Source organism: Miniopterus natalensis, chromosome 16, assembly GCF_054644295.1.
Source record: "Miniopterus natalensis isolate mMinNat1 chromosome 16, mMinNat1.hap1, whole genome shotgun sequence".
NCBI classification, from domain to species: Eukaryota; Metazoa; Chordata; class Mammalia; order Chiroptera; family Miniopteridae; genus Miniopterus; species Miniopterus natalensis.
Genome location: NC_142096.1, coordinates 19,911,319 through 19,928,137, shown reverse-complemented (window position 1 = coordinate 19,928,137; position 16,819 = coordinate 19,911,319). Strand labels below are relative to the sequence as shown.

The 16,819-nt window shown below is 43.2% G+C and overlaps 1 protein-coding gene across 1 annotated transcript in view; it reads left to right on the top strand.

The window, feature by feature from the left end:
- The first annotated feature begins 8,455 nt into the window (after nt 1-8,455).
- The window catches only part of TOX (thymocyte selection associated high mobility group box), a 271,635-nt gene continuing 263,271 nt past the window's right edge, over nt 8,456-16,819 (top strand). The window contains exon 1 of the mRNA XM_087825391.1: nt 8,456-8,733. Coding sequence (XP_087681517.1) covers nt 8,632-8,733 — 102 coding nt within the window. The 5' untranslated portion in view covers nt 8,456-8,631. The remainder of the gene's footprint in view (nt 8,734-16,819) is intronic.

Below are 16,819 nucleotides of genomic sequence, written 5' to 3'. Positions count from 1 at the left end.
AATATTTACTGAGTAGGATCAATATATGCTATAAAGAGCCTCTCATCAGTTTAGACTAGATGTTACTTCTAGATATTGCTATCAAATGTGTCATGAAAAAACTTTAAATTTTCAGAGCTTTTAGAATCTCAGAATTCAGATTAAGGGACTGTGGTCCTATCCCAGCAATTTGGTATTTGCTGAAATGTAAAGCGTTGAGGTTGCACCTGAGGGGAGCAGGATTGTAAGAATGGGAAAAGATGAGGCTGGGGAGGTAGGTAGATCACAGAGGGCCACAGGGTGTAGTTTAATATTTTTCTGAATTTCTGTATATACCACAGGTACTAAAATGGCAGATTAACAAAATCACAGGAAAAGGAGTACCTGCTGTCTCCTTTAGCAATGAGCCCCTGCAATTGCTGACGGAATCCTTACAATGATGTCATAAGGATTAAGGTTAAAGAGTACAGAAAAAATTCCATTGTCCGTGCAATATTATAATACAAATATATCAAAGTCAGGTCCTATACTAAAGTCCATCAAGATTCCCTAATCTCTTCCAGGTAAAGCTCCAGCTCTTAGTTAGACACAGTTTCAGTGACCTGAACTCCCTCTCTGTGTCTCCCCTCACTGCTCATATCCCCTCAAATTTCCCCTGCCCCCACCAAGGCACCCTGAAAACTACAGCAAATACACAATTGCTTGATCTAGTTGTTCTGAAACTTTTCTTTGTTTTGAAAGACTCTTTGATTTTGTTCATACTCTTCTCTATGTTTCAAATCCTGTTTTCTCCATTTATTCTCCAGCCAACTTCTATTTTAGAGGTAAGAATTGCTTATGGAGGCCAGACAGAAAACATAAAATTTTCAACCCCCAGTAGCCAAGGGGATGAGGGCGCAGGAGCGGCGAGAACTGACATATAATGTTACTTAAGGCACCTAACCCATAGAAGGCCCTTAATAATGGTTTCCTTAATTAAAAGTGCTATTTGGCCATAATAATACAGATGAGGTACACAGAAAATATACCACTATTGTAACTCTTTTCCAACCTGTCTTATTGAAGAAGGGGTGTTTCATATTATGATGCCTTGAATCTTTACCAGGAGCTTCTTAAATTCACTCTTTCTGAGACCAAGGAAAAATATGCTAAGTTAAGTTGTCTTCTTGCAAAGAGCACTTTTAAAAGAATTGAGCCCTGGCCAGTGTGGCTCAGTGGGTTGGAGCATCATCCATGGACGTAAGGGTTGCAGGTTCGATTCCTGGTCAAAGCACATATCTGGGTTTCCAGTTTGATCCCCAGTTGCGGTGCATTAGGGAGGCAGCCAGTCGATGTTTCTCTCTCTCTCTCCCCCTTACTCTCTCTAAAATAATTTTTTTTTTAAAAAGAATTGAGATATACAGGCCATCAGTCCAATTTAAAGAGATTCTATCTTCTCCCTCTAGGAGCTTATAATCAGCATCAAACATATTAATACAGACGTATTGGACCGCCATTAGGAACTCAATGGAAACATTAAGCAATACATAGACAGACAGGTAATTGCTTTATGTAAAGGTCAAGGTAAGCGGCCTTACAGTGGAAGGAGGCAGTGAGTGCCTCATCAGGGCCGAGTGCAGGAACTGCTGTAAACCGGGGTAGGGGAGGGCGAGGAGTCACCTACCTAATCAACGCCAGAAGATTTCAGGGGAGGAGCGGGAATTCACTGCAGCCATCAGCCTGAAGGGGAGCTGAAGAGTCTCTCTGCCTTAAAACTGTGATTTTTGAATTAGTGACATGAAAGCTACACTTGAAAATAGACTATAGTGAAGCAAGAGGATGTATTTTCTTTCATCTTTGGCTCTGAGATCATCCTGAAAGGCTATCCCCATCATGCAAGAGTACCCTTTCTCTTTCTTTTTTAATTTAAAGTAACATTCAATGATTACATGTTTTAATTCCTAGGTTACATCACATCTTAAATTTTGCCTGCAGAATCAGATGTTTGCTATTTTTCTCTGTAACCACATTCCTTGAAAATGGTCAGGAACAAAACCTAATGTGTAAAAAAAAAAAATATTAGGCTTCAAAGAACTACAAGAGACATCTTGGTTCATTGTCTGGATGAACTTCACTTTAGGCTATCCAAAATTTACGAGCACAGAAACCCTTCAGATAATTAGAGTTAAGTTCAATCCCTCTGCCCACTTGGTCTTTCATATATAAAGAAGGCTTGTTTCAAGAAGAGGACAGGTGTCAGTGGGTCATGGGTAACCTGACAAACTTTCATTGGGTGCAGAGATTTTAAAATTAGCTCTATGGAGAGCCCCCACTCTCCTTCGGCACTGCATTAAAGATCACCCGGGGAAATTCTTTCCACATGTGACTAGACCTCAGCGCTCTAGTATTACATTCATTTCCTCATGTCCTATCTTCTGTGGAGGTGCTCTCTCCTTGTTTAGGAAAGAATCTTGAGATACAAGATTTGAAGATATTACATTGCCTCTCAGCATTACCCTCTTTAGACAAGTCCTTTAATCTTTCTTAAAGGTCTTATTTTTCAATCCTTTAATCATCTCTGTGGTAAAAAAACAAAGTTGCCATCCCTCTTTGTGTCTCTCTGGACATAGGCGCTGACTAGTGTAAGTCCTATGAGTTATATTTATGTTTTTCCATCCAAGTGCTACCTTTCCTGTTTAAATTGAAGTGTTGCTGTTGACTCACCATATCTTTTTTGAAAACAACAACAACAAAACATAGCTATGAACATAGTTCAAAATAAGACATGGAGTACACAAGTAAACCAGAATTATCTTTTCTTTGTATGACTCTGGTTCCTATTTCTTGGGAAAATATGAGCCTTGATTATCCATTTTCACCAAAAATAGGATTTATTAAGGCAGGAATATTAACTCCCATAAGCAAAATGATTGTTTCTTTCATCTCAGCAATTCTATACCTACCCACCTTCCAATTGACTTTTTATAGAATATTAGTTTGCATTAAAAAATCCATTTAATTGCATTGGAAAAACACTTCACTGCTACACTCCAGGCCGATGCCATGTTGCAGCTGCTCCTATTTAAGGGATAATTGTGCCTCACTCTTCTACAAGGAACTAATTCTGATTTTGAAAGGATTTGTCCTCACAGTTTATCCTGATGAGAGAGAACTGGATTATTGCCATGTAAAATAGCTGAATAGTCCTATTATAGCTATTATGCCACAAATGTTGGATATTGTTACAGATCAAAGTACTGTACCACACTCAATGGTACAAGCATGGCACACTTCCCATACTATGTAAAAAATACTGCATTTTATGACTCATTTAGTACCATGTGAGGTATCTGTGGGCCCTATGTCATTTCCTTCAAACTTTCCTCATCATTCTGAAATCCTTTATTTTCTGGTTGAAAGACTTACAATCTAGTCATTTCTCACTAGTCTCCCCAGGAAATAAACTTCAGTGCTCTGTGTTCTTCCATTGCATTATATTACATATTGCATATCATTCTATCTTCCGTTTAAGTTACTTTAGGAAAATATTGAATAACTCTGGACAACAGTAAATTCTAACTGGGAAGCTGAAAAAAAAAAAAGTAAACATTTCTCATCAAAACTATTGATGATGTTTTCGAACCTTTAAAATGTGTAGGACTCAATGTTGGTTAAGTTCTAAGAAAACAAACAGCTATTTCACCCCATGATCTTGTTACAAAGGGTAACCTGTAAATACATGAATACCAAGATGTCTTGTAGTACAATGTGGCCCATAGGAGGTGTTAAATGGATGGGATTCTTAAAAAATGAGGCTTCATTCTACAGGAGAGATTGAGGCATCAGCTAATATTCAAGAGGAGGCCAGTGAAAGACTGAATATTAATTTAGTTATAAAATATGTCATGCTTTGAGCTTAGTTTTAATTTTGGCATTTCAAAATAAATCCCTCTATAAGATGCTCCATTCCCGTAGTCAATATGTAGAGGACTTCTACCTGTCAAGAAAAACTAGTTTGAAAATCTAACCAAAAATGCCCTCAAGAAGTGCCATTTTTTTTGTTTTGTTGCTAAATGAGTTTTATAAGACTCTCATAAATCATGGGTGGGATTAACTGTCCAGAGGATATTTTCCGTAAAGTAACATATTCTGTATGTAATTTGGAGGCATTGTGACAAGATTTAGGACTTACCTACATAGTACAAAGAGTCAATAAACATAAAATGTGGTAAATGCAAATAATTTCAAAGTTGAAAACATAACAATTATGAAACTATAATTAAAATGAAGGCAAGTAATGTTGAGAGAACAAAATCAAATGTTAAGTGTGGTTTGTAATTACTGGTTTGGGTTTCCAAAGAAATTTGTAAAACTAAATGAAACAGTGAAATTAAATGTAAAGAAATTAGGACCAGGCCTGGGACATGGTAGACATTTCATAGATTATTACTTCAGTACTAGTAAGGAGATATTTTGTTCACGGACACACATTTTCTGGCAATTAAAGTTTATAAAGTTCCTAGTTCGGATGACCAAATTGTAATCTGGACCTATAAACTAATTCACTTATGTTTAGTTAGAGTAATGGAGTAAATTGCCAGTTCTTTCTCTAACAGGGCCGCGCAGATGATGGGGTCCTGGGAGTGGTGACCCTCAATGTCTCCTGGGAAAAGCCAACACAAAATATCAATCCAGCCAGTAAACTGTATTTACTAAAATTTCCTGCTTTTAACATTCCATCTGTGCCCCTTACCTTTCCTTCTAGACCAGTGTTTCTCAATCTTTCTTAAAAGTTAAAACCAACTGGAGAGCACTAAAAAATTCCTGTGCCCAGACACTACTCTAAATGATTAAGTCAGAATCTATGGGAGAGGAACCCAGGAATGAGTGTTTTTTAAGCTTCTAGGGTGACTCCACTGATGAGACAAGGTTGGAAATACTGCTCTGGAGGAGACTATAAATACATCTAAAGTAGAAACTGTTTTAGTTTTTTTTATATGTCAACTTATACACAACACATAGCAAGCATAGTGCTTTGCTCTGCTCATCTGTCTTTGTTGAATAATGTACGAAAGAATAAATGGTGGACAAATAAATGAGTAAACTTAGCTATGATACAAGGTTGAATGTCCTAGAAACTGACAAGCAACATAATGTCACTCTACTATTTTATCTTCCAAATTCATAAGATTTACTCAGAGGTTTAGCTACTTAATTTTCCCCAAGTTTTTCTTGATAGCACACTCATTATAATGGAGTATTTTTTCAGATTACTCTGAGATGGTCTTTGTGGTCTACTCTCTATGGATGACTGACTGGAATTAGAGCTGTTTTTTTTCCTTTTTTTTTTGGATTAACGCTCACATTCCCACCTGAGTTGGGAGAAACTGAGCCTTCCTCCTGTATGTCTCATTTGCTCTCGCACTACTAGCACACTTACAACACTTCTGACACCAGATATGTGGGCTTTTTCTCCACATCAAGCAATCCTGTGACACCAGCTGGGTGTCCCACAATTTAACTCAATTTTGACACTCTCTACCTGGAGACAGCATCAGATGCCACAGGTTCAGGGCGCAGCTGAACAAGACTGCTCTCCGTCCGACTTCAGACACCAATCACAAGTTCAGGCTGTTACCCAGGCTTCTGGCCATTTGGCTATAAATCAGAGTTTCCTAAGACTGCCTTCCTGGGTTACATTAATTTGCTAGAGCTGTTCACAGAACTCAGGAAAAGAGTTTACTTACTGTTTATTAATTTATTATAAAAGGATGTGATAAAGGATACAGATGAGCATCCAGATAAAAAGAGATGCTTAGGGCAAGGTACATAGGAAGGGGCGCAGAGCTTCCATGCCCTCTTCAGGACCAACATTTTCCCAGCACCTCCGTGTGTTCACCAACCAGGAAGCTCCCTGACTCAGATACTTCGGGGATTTTTATGGAGACTTCATCACGTAGGCATGATCAATCATTAACTCCATTTTCGTCCCCACCCCAATTGACCTTCGGGTCTACTCTCCATATATGAGTGACTAGGATTACGAGCTTTTAGGTCAACAGCTCACATTTTCAGCCATCACACCACTCCATGCACAAACCTATCACTTTTACTCTATACACTGCATGTGGAAGTCCTTTATTAACTGGAGGGACACACAGGTCCCATGCATTTGGGTTTTCCTTAAGATAGAGAAAAGTGGAAGGTCTGTGGAGCAAAGTAGAGATGTCATTATCTTCCCCAGGTGTCAAGATGTTGAAAATGATACTGCTCCCACCCCAAACCACTTCACCTTCCTGACATTCACAGGACCATCAAATAAAAAAGCAGTTATGGGTTCCAATGGAGTTTTAAAATTTGTATTTTGAAATGATGTAGTATGTTGGTAATAAATGCTAGATCGATGGCAGAAACTTAAGCTTAAGAAATATTTAACTTTAACCTAAAAGGGTTGTTGTTGTTTTTATTACGGAAGGCACATTTTAGCATCTACTTTGGAAATTCTGAACACTGAAGTTACAAACAAAACTTCATTTAATTTTTTAAATAAATACTTTTATTAAGGGGGAAAGCATATTTTCTATTTCTTACTTTTTTGTGTGTGCCTTGAAGGGCCCGTAAATATGGAATTTCTTCTGAATCTAGTGGAGAGGAATTCGTTTTTCTTGCAGTTCTTTCTTCCTACACCAATCTTCACCATGTCGATCTTGAGATAGAGAGAAAGCTGGATTGTTGCTATTTATAAAACGACGAGGGGAAGAAAGAAAACACTGGCTTAAGAGACAAATGTAAGGAGCAGAAAGCAATGCTTAACTCAAGGTACCTAAAGGAGCCATGAACAGGTGCCTAAGCATGTTACTTTGAACATTTCCTACACTGTCTCGGTAGATTTTGTTCCAGACTCCCCTGCGTGCGCGTGACTGACGCTCTCCCACTGCAGAGAAGCATACAGCTGCGGGAAGGTCGCGGAGCAGCTGATGATGGACGAGCGCTACGAGGCTGTGCGGGCGGCAACACCTTAGAATCCTCCTGGTGCCAGAAACAAGTGACACAGGTGAAGTAGGCCAGGCTCTTCCTCAGGGTCTTGGGGCCTAGTGCGTGGGGTGCTTCCTCCCGAGAAGGTCAGTATTACCCACTCCTGCATGGCCTTCCCACCAAGGACAGAGACTCGATGACGAATCTGTTGGACAGCGGCCAAGGCACACGAAACTTTCCTGACCGCCTGGAAACACGACGCTGCAAGTACCGGGGTTTAAGAGGCAAGGCGGGAAAACGTGATTGGTGATCTCTTCGTCCCACTTACCAGTCAGAGAAATGGGGACAATGCTTCCAGGGGGTCCGCGGACCTCTGAGAGCACTGCTGGGCTTCCCACTATTAAAGACAAGAATCCCGTAATGGGCAGCTGGCCAGCCCACGTGGTCCCCCTCTAGCCCTCTCGAGTGTGCGGATCATTGCTCCCCTCTTTACCCTCTGGGTAACCCCTGTGCTCTTCTGCGAGTCCTTAGGCAGCCTTAGCTTCCCCAACCCTCCCGCGGGGCACAGATCACGGCAGGGGAGGGCTGGAGACCCGAGTGAACAGCGGCTCATCCGCACCCTGAGGTTCCCCTGCGTCCCCGGGACAGCAGCCCACTCACAGCGCACAGAGGGTTCGCGCGCTCTGCGTGTTTCCGGGTCCCCAAGAACGGCGCTGCGTGGAACAGTCACCTTTCCAGGGGCTGGGAGCAGGGATGCGGGCGCAGACGCGGGGTAGGGAAAGCCGCGGACCGGGAGGTGGGGTTCGCGGGGATGGAAGTGGGACGGCCGCCGAGGGGCGGTGAGCGAGGGGTGGGGCCGGGCGGCCGGGGGCGGGGTCGTGCGCCACAGCGCCCCCTTGCTGCGCGCTCCCCGCCGTGCCCCGCGGCCGCCAGGGGCTCCGGCTCGCTCGCGCCTTTGTGTACCGCGCGCCGCCCGGGGGAGCGCAGCCCGGGCACAGCGGGGGCTCCCTGGGGTCCCGCCGCCCCGTCCCGGGCCCGGCCGCGCTTTCCTCCCGCTTCCCCGCTCCGCCCGCCTCCAGCCCCGGCCTGAGCCGCAGTCATTGGGCCGCGAGCCGCCCGCGTCCTGCGGCGCACGCACCCCACCCGGCCCGGGGTGCTCACCGCCCCTCACGCCCTGTCCCCCTCTTATTCCACCGCCCCCACACACACACACACACGCCATCCCAGGCCTCCAAGGTGGAGAAAATAAACTAAAAGCAGAGCAACTCAGAGACTCCCAAACGCCCCGCACTTAGAGCCCGAGCGCGAGCGCGTGTGCCGGGCGGCTCGGGCGCGGGAGGCGGGGATGGGGGGACGGGCGGGGGGACAATGAGCGCGTGAAGTTACCTGCCCGGCGGCGGCGGCGGCGGCGGGGCCGGGAGGCGCGGAGCGGGCTGCGCGCTCGGCGCGGACGGGTGCGCGCCGCGGCTTGGGGGAGAGTTGAGCGCTTTTCCCCCCTCTTTTTTTTTTTTCTTTTTTTTTTTTTTTTTTCTCTCTTCTCCTCTTCTTCTTAAACAAACCGCAAACGGATGTGAGGGAAGGAAGGTGTTTCTTTTACTCCCGAGTCCAGACACCTCTCTCTGCTCCGTCTGAGCTTGTTCTGCCGAACACTTTTTTTGAAAACGGAAAAGAAAAGGAGTTGCTTGATGTGAGAGTGACATGGACGTAAGATTTTACCCACCGCCAGCCCAGCCCGCCGCGGCGCCCGACGCTCCCTGTCTGGGACCTTCTCCCTGCCTGGACCCCTACTATTGCAACAAGGTGAACGCTCTGCTTTGTTTCCGCCGTGTTCTCGCCGCTCGGTCCCGGGAGGGGGCGGCGGGGCCGGGCGGCGGCGGGCCGGGCGGCGGAGGCCGGTCCCGGGCGCGCTGGGCTCGCCCGCCGCCGCCCCGCGTGCGCCCGGGGAGTCGGTGTCGCGGAGCGGCTCCGGGGGCTTGTCACGCGCCGCGGTTGTGCGGAAAGTGACGCGATCTGCTCGGATTTTTTCCTTCCTGCTGTTCGCGACTAAGGATCCCTGCCTAGGTTGGCCGGGGGGCGTTCAAAAAAAAAAATTAGGCGAAAACCACGGTATACTTTGGGGGTGTGTCTGGTGTCCGGGAACCGAGGCAGAGACTGAGAATTCAGCTTGTTTGCAGCCCCTTCTCTTCACCTACCTCCCTCTCGCGGGCAGCGGGGGGCTCGTGGCACCGCTTCCCTGCTCGGGATTAGTTGCCAGGGGAGCAGCCGGGAGTCGGGGTGCGGGGACCCTGGAGACGCCCCCGCCCCCCGCCGGGAAAATTGCTCCACAACTCTTTTGTTTTCCCAGACGCGTTCCGGCGGCCGAGCCCGCAGTTCGGACGCGGGTCTGCGGGCCGGGGCGCCGCGGGGGAGCCGGGTCTGGGGACAGCTCCGCTTGGGGGGTGCGCGCGGAAATTGCAAGTTTGTTACCAGCCGGGCGAGCGCTTGGCGTTCACGTCCAAAGCTCCCGCGCTCGGCTCGGCTCCGGGCTGGAGCAGGGTCCTAGGCTGGGCTGCATCCATAGCTGCTTGACCCCAGACGCCAAGGCCGCGGGGGGACCCGGGCCAGGCTGCCCCTGCGGGCGGCCCAGGGTGGGGACGCCAGCCCGAGCTGCTGCGGAGCGCAGAGCAGCCTCGGGTGCTTGGGGAGGGTCCTACTCTTTGGGCTTCGCAAACTCTCAGCCGGAGAGGGAAGGCGTGTAGGGACAGGCCTCCTTCGAGCAGCCGTGGGGCCAAGGCCATCGCTGCTTTGGGGTTGTTGGACGTGCCAAGCTGTCCCGCGGGGTGGACGTCGGCGGGGAGAGCTGAGTTCCCCGAAACGCTGGGCCAGCGGCTTAGGTGGCGGCTCCCGCTCGGTGCTAAACCTGCCTGATACTCGCAGCCCCTGCAGGCAATTCCCTGTTGGCCCCTCGCTGAATTCCACTGGATAAATCGTTGGGACTTCCTAACATATGCCCGGTGGCGAGTCATCATGAAACAGCTTGTTTTAACGTGATACAGAGGTATTTATCGCGCTGCATCTTCAGCCCCTGGGTTCTGCACCACTCAATAGACTTGGTCAATCGGGACACACACGCGCGCGCACACACACACGCACACGCACACACACACACAGCTGTGAGTTAAGTGAACCGCAGATCTCACCCCGTGGAGAAGCTCCTAAATGCTGTGTGCAGTGCAAGACCCAGTCACAGGGATGAGCTGCGTGCCCGTGATGTTTAAGCAAGTTTGAAACAAGGGAAATCTAGTCCTGGGCAAGGGAGAAAGGGAGCCCTTTAGCCCGGGGCAAGTTGGAAGGCACTGGTAACTTTGGCGAGAGAGAAGTTTCTGTGCTGAAGTTTCACAATTAGTTGGTAACATAGTTCTTTTATTCTAAAATCCGTTTTGCCTTGATAAGCAAGTCTCTTGCGTTTGTAACATTTAATTTTGCTTACTACTAATAATAAAGTAGCAGTCCTATTTTGGATGATAAAGATATATTCCACAGTAGTAACCGAACCAAAAGGTCAGAACCACTTTGGCAATGATTCTGGACACATTTTATTAAATTTATCAGTGATTTTAGGCTCCAAAATGAGGGTAATGACTTGGAAACACGTTTCAGTCGTCATTCTTGTGATAGTAGGGTCAATTTAATTTAAAAGCCAAATGCTTTAGAAAATCAAGAATTACTTCAATATATTAAATCATTTTCCAATTAAGTGCTTTAAATAATTTTAGTGAGTTGTGCTGCGAATTGAATAAATTAATTTAGAAAGTCTTCAGAATTTCTTTACCAGCTCACTGAAGTTCCTTTTAAGTCACCGGGTGTATGTGGAGCAAACTGTTCTTTTTAAATGCAAATTAGTAACCCTTTCTATAGACTAGTTGCAAGTCTTCTATTTAACTTATCCAGGGAATAATGGATTTTTAAGGATGCAAAGTCATAAGATGTACTTGTCACAGTAGGAAGAGACTTCATGGAAATGTTTCTTACAGAACATTTTCTTCTGCCCTTTTCTGTGTAGCAGTCTATCAAATGTATTTGTCACCGAGCCCTGATTATATTAAATGTCCCGAGTAGGTTTTCTAGGCCCCAGAAAGCCCAGGCATAGTATTTCTTACTCCGTCATGATTACCATTGGCACAAAATTTCTGTCCAGCTCCACATTCTTAATTGCTTCAAATGTAGTCAACTAGCTTCATTTTTGCAATGACTCGAGTGGATTTGCAAGGATATGAGGGATGGGCAGAAGTTTGGAAGAGATGAAATAAGAAATCTGTGTCTGCGTTTAGTAAAAACGAGTTGAAGCAGACTTCCTTAAAAGAGACAGGACTGCAATGTAAACCTTGCCTCTTTCTTTCAGAGGTGCAATGACTATGTAGTTCATTATGAGAAACAGTCACTTTGTCAGCTTATTTGTTTTTAATAGGGTGGTAAGATAATAAATTAATTATCTTTATTTTAAATCTGTCAGCACTTTAACGTCAGTGTGCTAAATCCCAGCAGAACTAGTATCTTTCTGGGCTTCAGTGTCATGCAGTTGTAACTAGTTTCCCCAATGCCATTTTTTCAATGTCAGAAGAGACCCTAATAGAGAAAATGACTGCCCTCTTCCTGAAGCTTTTCTAAACTCAAGTGTGGTGGTTTCACTCTGCTAACACTTTCTAGCACCGCTGCTCTGTAGATTGCCAAAATGCCACTTATATTTTCAGTTAATGAACTCTGTAGGAGGAATTTCGTGGAAACAGTTTCATCTAGTATCGCTCTATTGTAAAAGCACGTTACGTTAGGAACACATCACTGTGCAAACTGGCCTCCATTTTTACATAGCCCATTGTGGGAGAAAGTGAGAACAATGCGAAGGATGTTGGTTATGGCAACTGTGCAAAGGATCTCTTATACAAACAGCCCGGACGGATGGCATGTTGCTGTATATAGGTCAGCCTTTGAAATGCAGTGTAGCTCAGAGCCTGGACAGAAGCATGTAGGCTGGAAGTCACAGTCTTCACCTCTTGCAACTTAAAGCATGGTGATATTTCACACATTGAGAGTTGGGTACCCCAGTCCTTTTTCATCTAATTAAGACTATTTTAAGTAGCATTGTGTCCCTTAATTGAACGGAATGTTACAAAAATAAATTGGGTTGCAGGAGCTCACAATTGGAGTTCAGTAGTAAAATACAGTCCCATTTTTTGTACCAGTTGAGGATGTCAGAGCACCAGTTTAAATATAACCGACCAAGTAATAACAGTTCCTTTCAGTTTCTTCCTGCAGTGTCATTTCTGAAGATTGTTTTCACTGATTTTATGCTAAATTAGGACAAAGAAATGGCACTTTTTCATTTTTACAGCGATGTGATGTTTTCAGTTGTTGCTCAGTATCTGCCCACATAAGGAGTAGTAATACGATTATGTTATGACATGGCTAATGACAGGGAAGCTGACCTCTGCCAGCAGTGGGAGAGGGAATAATGGTCTTTACTGTTCTCAGTGGTTGCTTTTGTAGAATCAGGTCCTGAATCTTTCTTAGGTTGGGTTAGGCACAGGGGAGTCCAAAGCACAAACCCATGCTTAAGACTGGCTGTATATAGAGTAAAAAATAATGCGCATTTGGAGTATTGGGCTTTTGTCATTGCAGTGAGGAAGGACAGTGTATGATCTTTTCATATAAACATCGGAGGAAGGACTTACTTGTGGTGAACTCTGCATTGAAATGTCAGGGCTAATATTAGACACCTGATAACTTTTGAGAGAAACAAGATTCATTTATCATCTCTGCAAAATCTCCTTTGAGCTTATTTACCTATTTAGAGTTTTCCTGTGGCAAAACTCATCACATATAAAATAAAAAATTTATAAGCACATTAGGATGGGGTCATTATTTCTACTTTAATTAATCAATGTAAGAAAACAGGGGAGGGTGGGAGGAGGCGGAAGGGGAGGGTTAGAAGCAATTTAGTACATCATGCTTGATTAGTTTCCCATCCACCTCCATAACTTTTAGGACTTGGGGAAATTCATAGTTGATACTTTGGACATCGTTAGTATAATTAAAACTCCCTTGGGAGTTCTATTAGCTGTCATCTTTCATAAGTTTTCAGGTCTTTAAGTATGTTTTAAATACATTTATAGGTAAGGGAGAGCATACACCAAACAATCATATGGTTTTGGCCACTGAATCATATATCATCATACTAAAACCTCAAACGTAGCTATCTTGACTTTGTGGTGTATTTCAGTGTTGCAAATTCCAATTATAAATGTCTGTGCAAAAATTTTAATTATGAGCTCAGAGGTATCTAATGTTATTTTAAACATGGTTTAGTGTTCTCCCGGCTTATCATATGTTTTAAAAGTTTCTGAATGGTGATATTAAAGGAGCATTTTGATATTTTGCTTAGTTAGAAAAACTAAACTGATATTTAAATATCTAATTGGCTGCTTATTATAAAAATTTTTTTAAATGATGTGATTGCAAGGGGTTTAAGAACAGAGAAAAGAAGTGAGCTACTTGAGACTAGATGAAGTAGGGAACTTGCCAAGTTTACTGCTTTTTTGGTACCCAACCTGGGTATCAAATGTTGCTTTTGGTATGTGGGTCTATTTCCTGTCATCATACTTTTTTTGAAGTGGGCTCAATTCAAGAGAATTAGAGTGGGGGGAGTTTATTTAGCCATGAAGGATGATTTATTCTAGTGCTTTCCAACATTTGGTTAGGATACTAGAAAGGTGGGGATATTTTTCAACTGCTGGTGAGCCTTCCTGTCTTGACTGGTGCCTGCCCTCAGCAGCAGGCCTGTTCGCCGGGCACCTTTCCCTCCCTCCTCCTTAACCCCTTCCCAAAGACCCCCAATCCTGGAACCACAGTCCCCCTTGCTTTTCTCCTCCACACTGGTAATCTTCACATGGGAGGTCCCTATTCTCTAATCTGGATGCTCCTCCTTTGCCTCAGGTACTTGTGTTTATCTTGACTGCCTTGCACTCTTTTCTGATCACCCTCAATTGCTAACATATCCATTCTTCCTCTAGTACCTGACCTTATTTCTGGTTAAAGAAATCAAGATCTGCCAGGCCTCAGGCCCCTATCCACCTTTTAAAATCATGAATTAGGCTATTCTCCTTTCCCCAGTTCCCCATGTGCATGAATGGTGTAGGGTCATACAATAACAGACAAGAAAACATAGATATGATGCTGAGGTGGATATTCTAATCTCTCATAATTTCCCCCTCTCCTACCACATTTAAAAAAAATTCCTCATCCAAGGATATTTTTAATGGACTTTTAGAACGAGAGGAAGGGAGAGAGAGAGATATGAGAGAGAAACATGGATTGGTTGCCTCCCATAGTCGCCCCCACTGGGGATTGAACCCGAAACCTAAGTATGTGCCCTGACCAGAAAGAGAACCTGTAATCTTTTGGTGTACTGGACAAAGCCCCAACCGAGCTACCTGGCCAGGGCTCCTACCACATTTTATGTACAGTATATATAGAACTTGGAAATGGGCCCTTGGACATCCCTTATCAGTGAGAAATCTTTATTTAGACACTAAAATTGTATGAAAATGGGACTGTGATCTCCTGATCTTTGGCTGGCATATAGCAAATTAGGTGAATTACGGTTACAGTAAATATTAGTAAGCGTTAGCATACTTCTGTCTTCTCATCAGAATATGCATAGATAACTAAAATAGGAATAGTTAACATGCAGAATTTATTTTACTAATCAAATTTAGATACTGATTATTCTACATTTTGACTCTCTGAATGTGAATCTCAAGGGTTCTGGGAAGTCATAAGGTAGAATACTTATATCTCAATAAAACTAAATGTAATTATCATGACGTGATTTAATGCTATCAATTATATTTTAAAATGTTATCAACTGTTCAAGGTAAAACTTAGATTGTATACAATCAAATGTAAGACTCCAAAATGTATACCTTGAGGAGAAAACAAGATTGTAGTAAACCGTACTTAATACCATGGCCCCAAGAATCGAAACTATAGTTCCTGCCTGCAAGAAGCATTCCATCTAAATGCTTGAAGGCATCCTGGTTTGTTTCAATTGAATTTAAGCAAAATTTCAATATGGGACTGCTTCCTTCTACCAATTTTAAAGATACTTTCTTTTCTTTCATTTACTTTCACTTTGGTGTTATTGATATATTTCCAATGGCTCTTTTACTTTGAAGGTGTACTTTTCAGAGTCAGATACCTGTGGCCTCCACTGACTGATAGGACCAGCCGTAGATAGTGAATTGTGTTAAACAGACTGTCTGCTAGGAAAACAGAACACCATGATGATTCAGCTAACATCTGCCCTAATGAATTTAGGAAATTTTTTTTGTTTTAAACCATACATGCCAAGTTTAATCCTGAAGAGCAATCTCTCATTAAAAACAGTTGAGTTATAAACTGCTTAGAAATGTGGTTTATAATGGAAGTGCCAACAGACTGTTAATTATAGCAGTTCTTCCATAACACTTTGAGACATGGAATTCACATTAACCTGAATGAGCTTTTCCTGGTTATAACATGTTTCTCCCTATAGCATTCATTTTGAAAATGGGAACATTATATTGCTTTGTGCTTGGATATTGATGGTGCAGCAGAAAAGACCAGAGGAAGGATAATGCCAGAAAGAACCCCCCTGCTCTTTCGTGTCAGGATGTACCAGTGTTCTCCCAGACCTCTTCAAGCCTTACTTGGTTAAAAATTTTGGTTAACTTTAAAAAACTATCTTTAGATTTCCATTTCACTCAGGAAAATTATCACTGATATATATTTATAATACTAAAGGGTCATGAAACCAGTGTCACTAATAATGTTTTTCTGTTCATTTTTCACTTTGGATTTTTAAATGGTTCTGCTTTAGCCAAATGTTTATTGTTTTTCATTCCCGAGTCATATACTTTTATGAAACTGTCTGTAAAGGGCTCCTAATTAAATGAGGGCCATGGTTGGTTGATAGAAGCTTTACTAGTGGCCAAGAAAATATAAAGTACTTTAAATCACTATGTAGACTTACTATTTATATATATATCTGACCCACAAACATGGCAATGTCAGCTTCTGAATAAAATGCCTTTTGATTAAAGTCTTTGAGTTCCTATCTGGGGGTGACCTAGTCAGAGAAATAGGGGTGTGTGTGTGTGCGTGTGTGTTTGAGGGCTGTGTGTTTTAATATGTTTCTCATGGTGCTTTATGTATTTCTAGCCACAAATACATGAGAATTTATCATAAATACAGAATCTATCAATGTGTACAAGAACAATAAAGGAACTCATAGTGACTCGTAGGAATGCCTCATTACCACTCGGCTTTGAGAAATTTAGCCATATTTCACGGGAGAAGATGCTTTTCACAATGGTGGGCCTTTAATTGGGCATATTATAACCTAGTAATACTAAAGAACTAGATCTTTCTGAGGAAAACCGTAGGCCTTTCTCAAGAAAGGACTCCTTTCTGTTGGAGATTTGAGATAAAAACTGAGGGCTCTTAGAACTGTGTTAACTTACTCCCTAGGCAAAATAAATAGGCCGGTGAAAGGGTATGATTCCCTCCCCCTTCTCTTTAGAGCCCTAACTTCCTTCTTCGTCTGGTAAAAGTCCTGACACTAAAACTTTAATCCACCTGTGTCTAAATCTTCTATGTATCCCCTGGAGGAAATAATTTATGTTTGTATCAAGAAGCCTATGACAATTAAAGAGTCAACAGAGGTAGATTATTTTGAAATCCTGTGGTGAAAGACATTCAACAATTCCTTAGAAAATCACTATATTCTCAGCCCATTTCGTCTACTTCTGCTACCCTGGTGGAATAAATGTGTGTTCCAAAGTTGTAGACTAGTGATTCTTTCAGCAAGGGA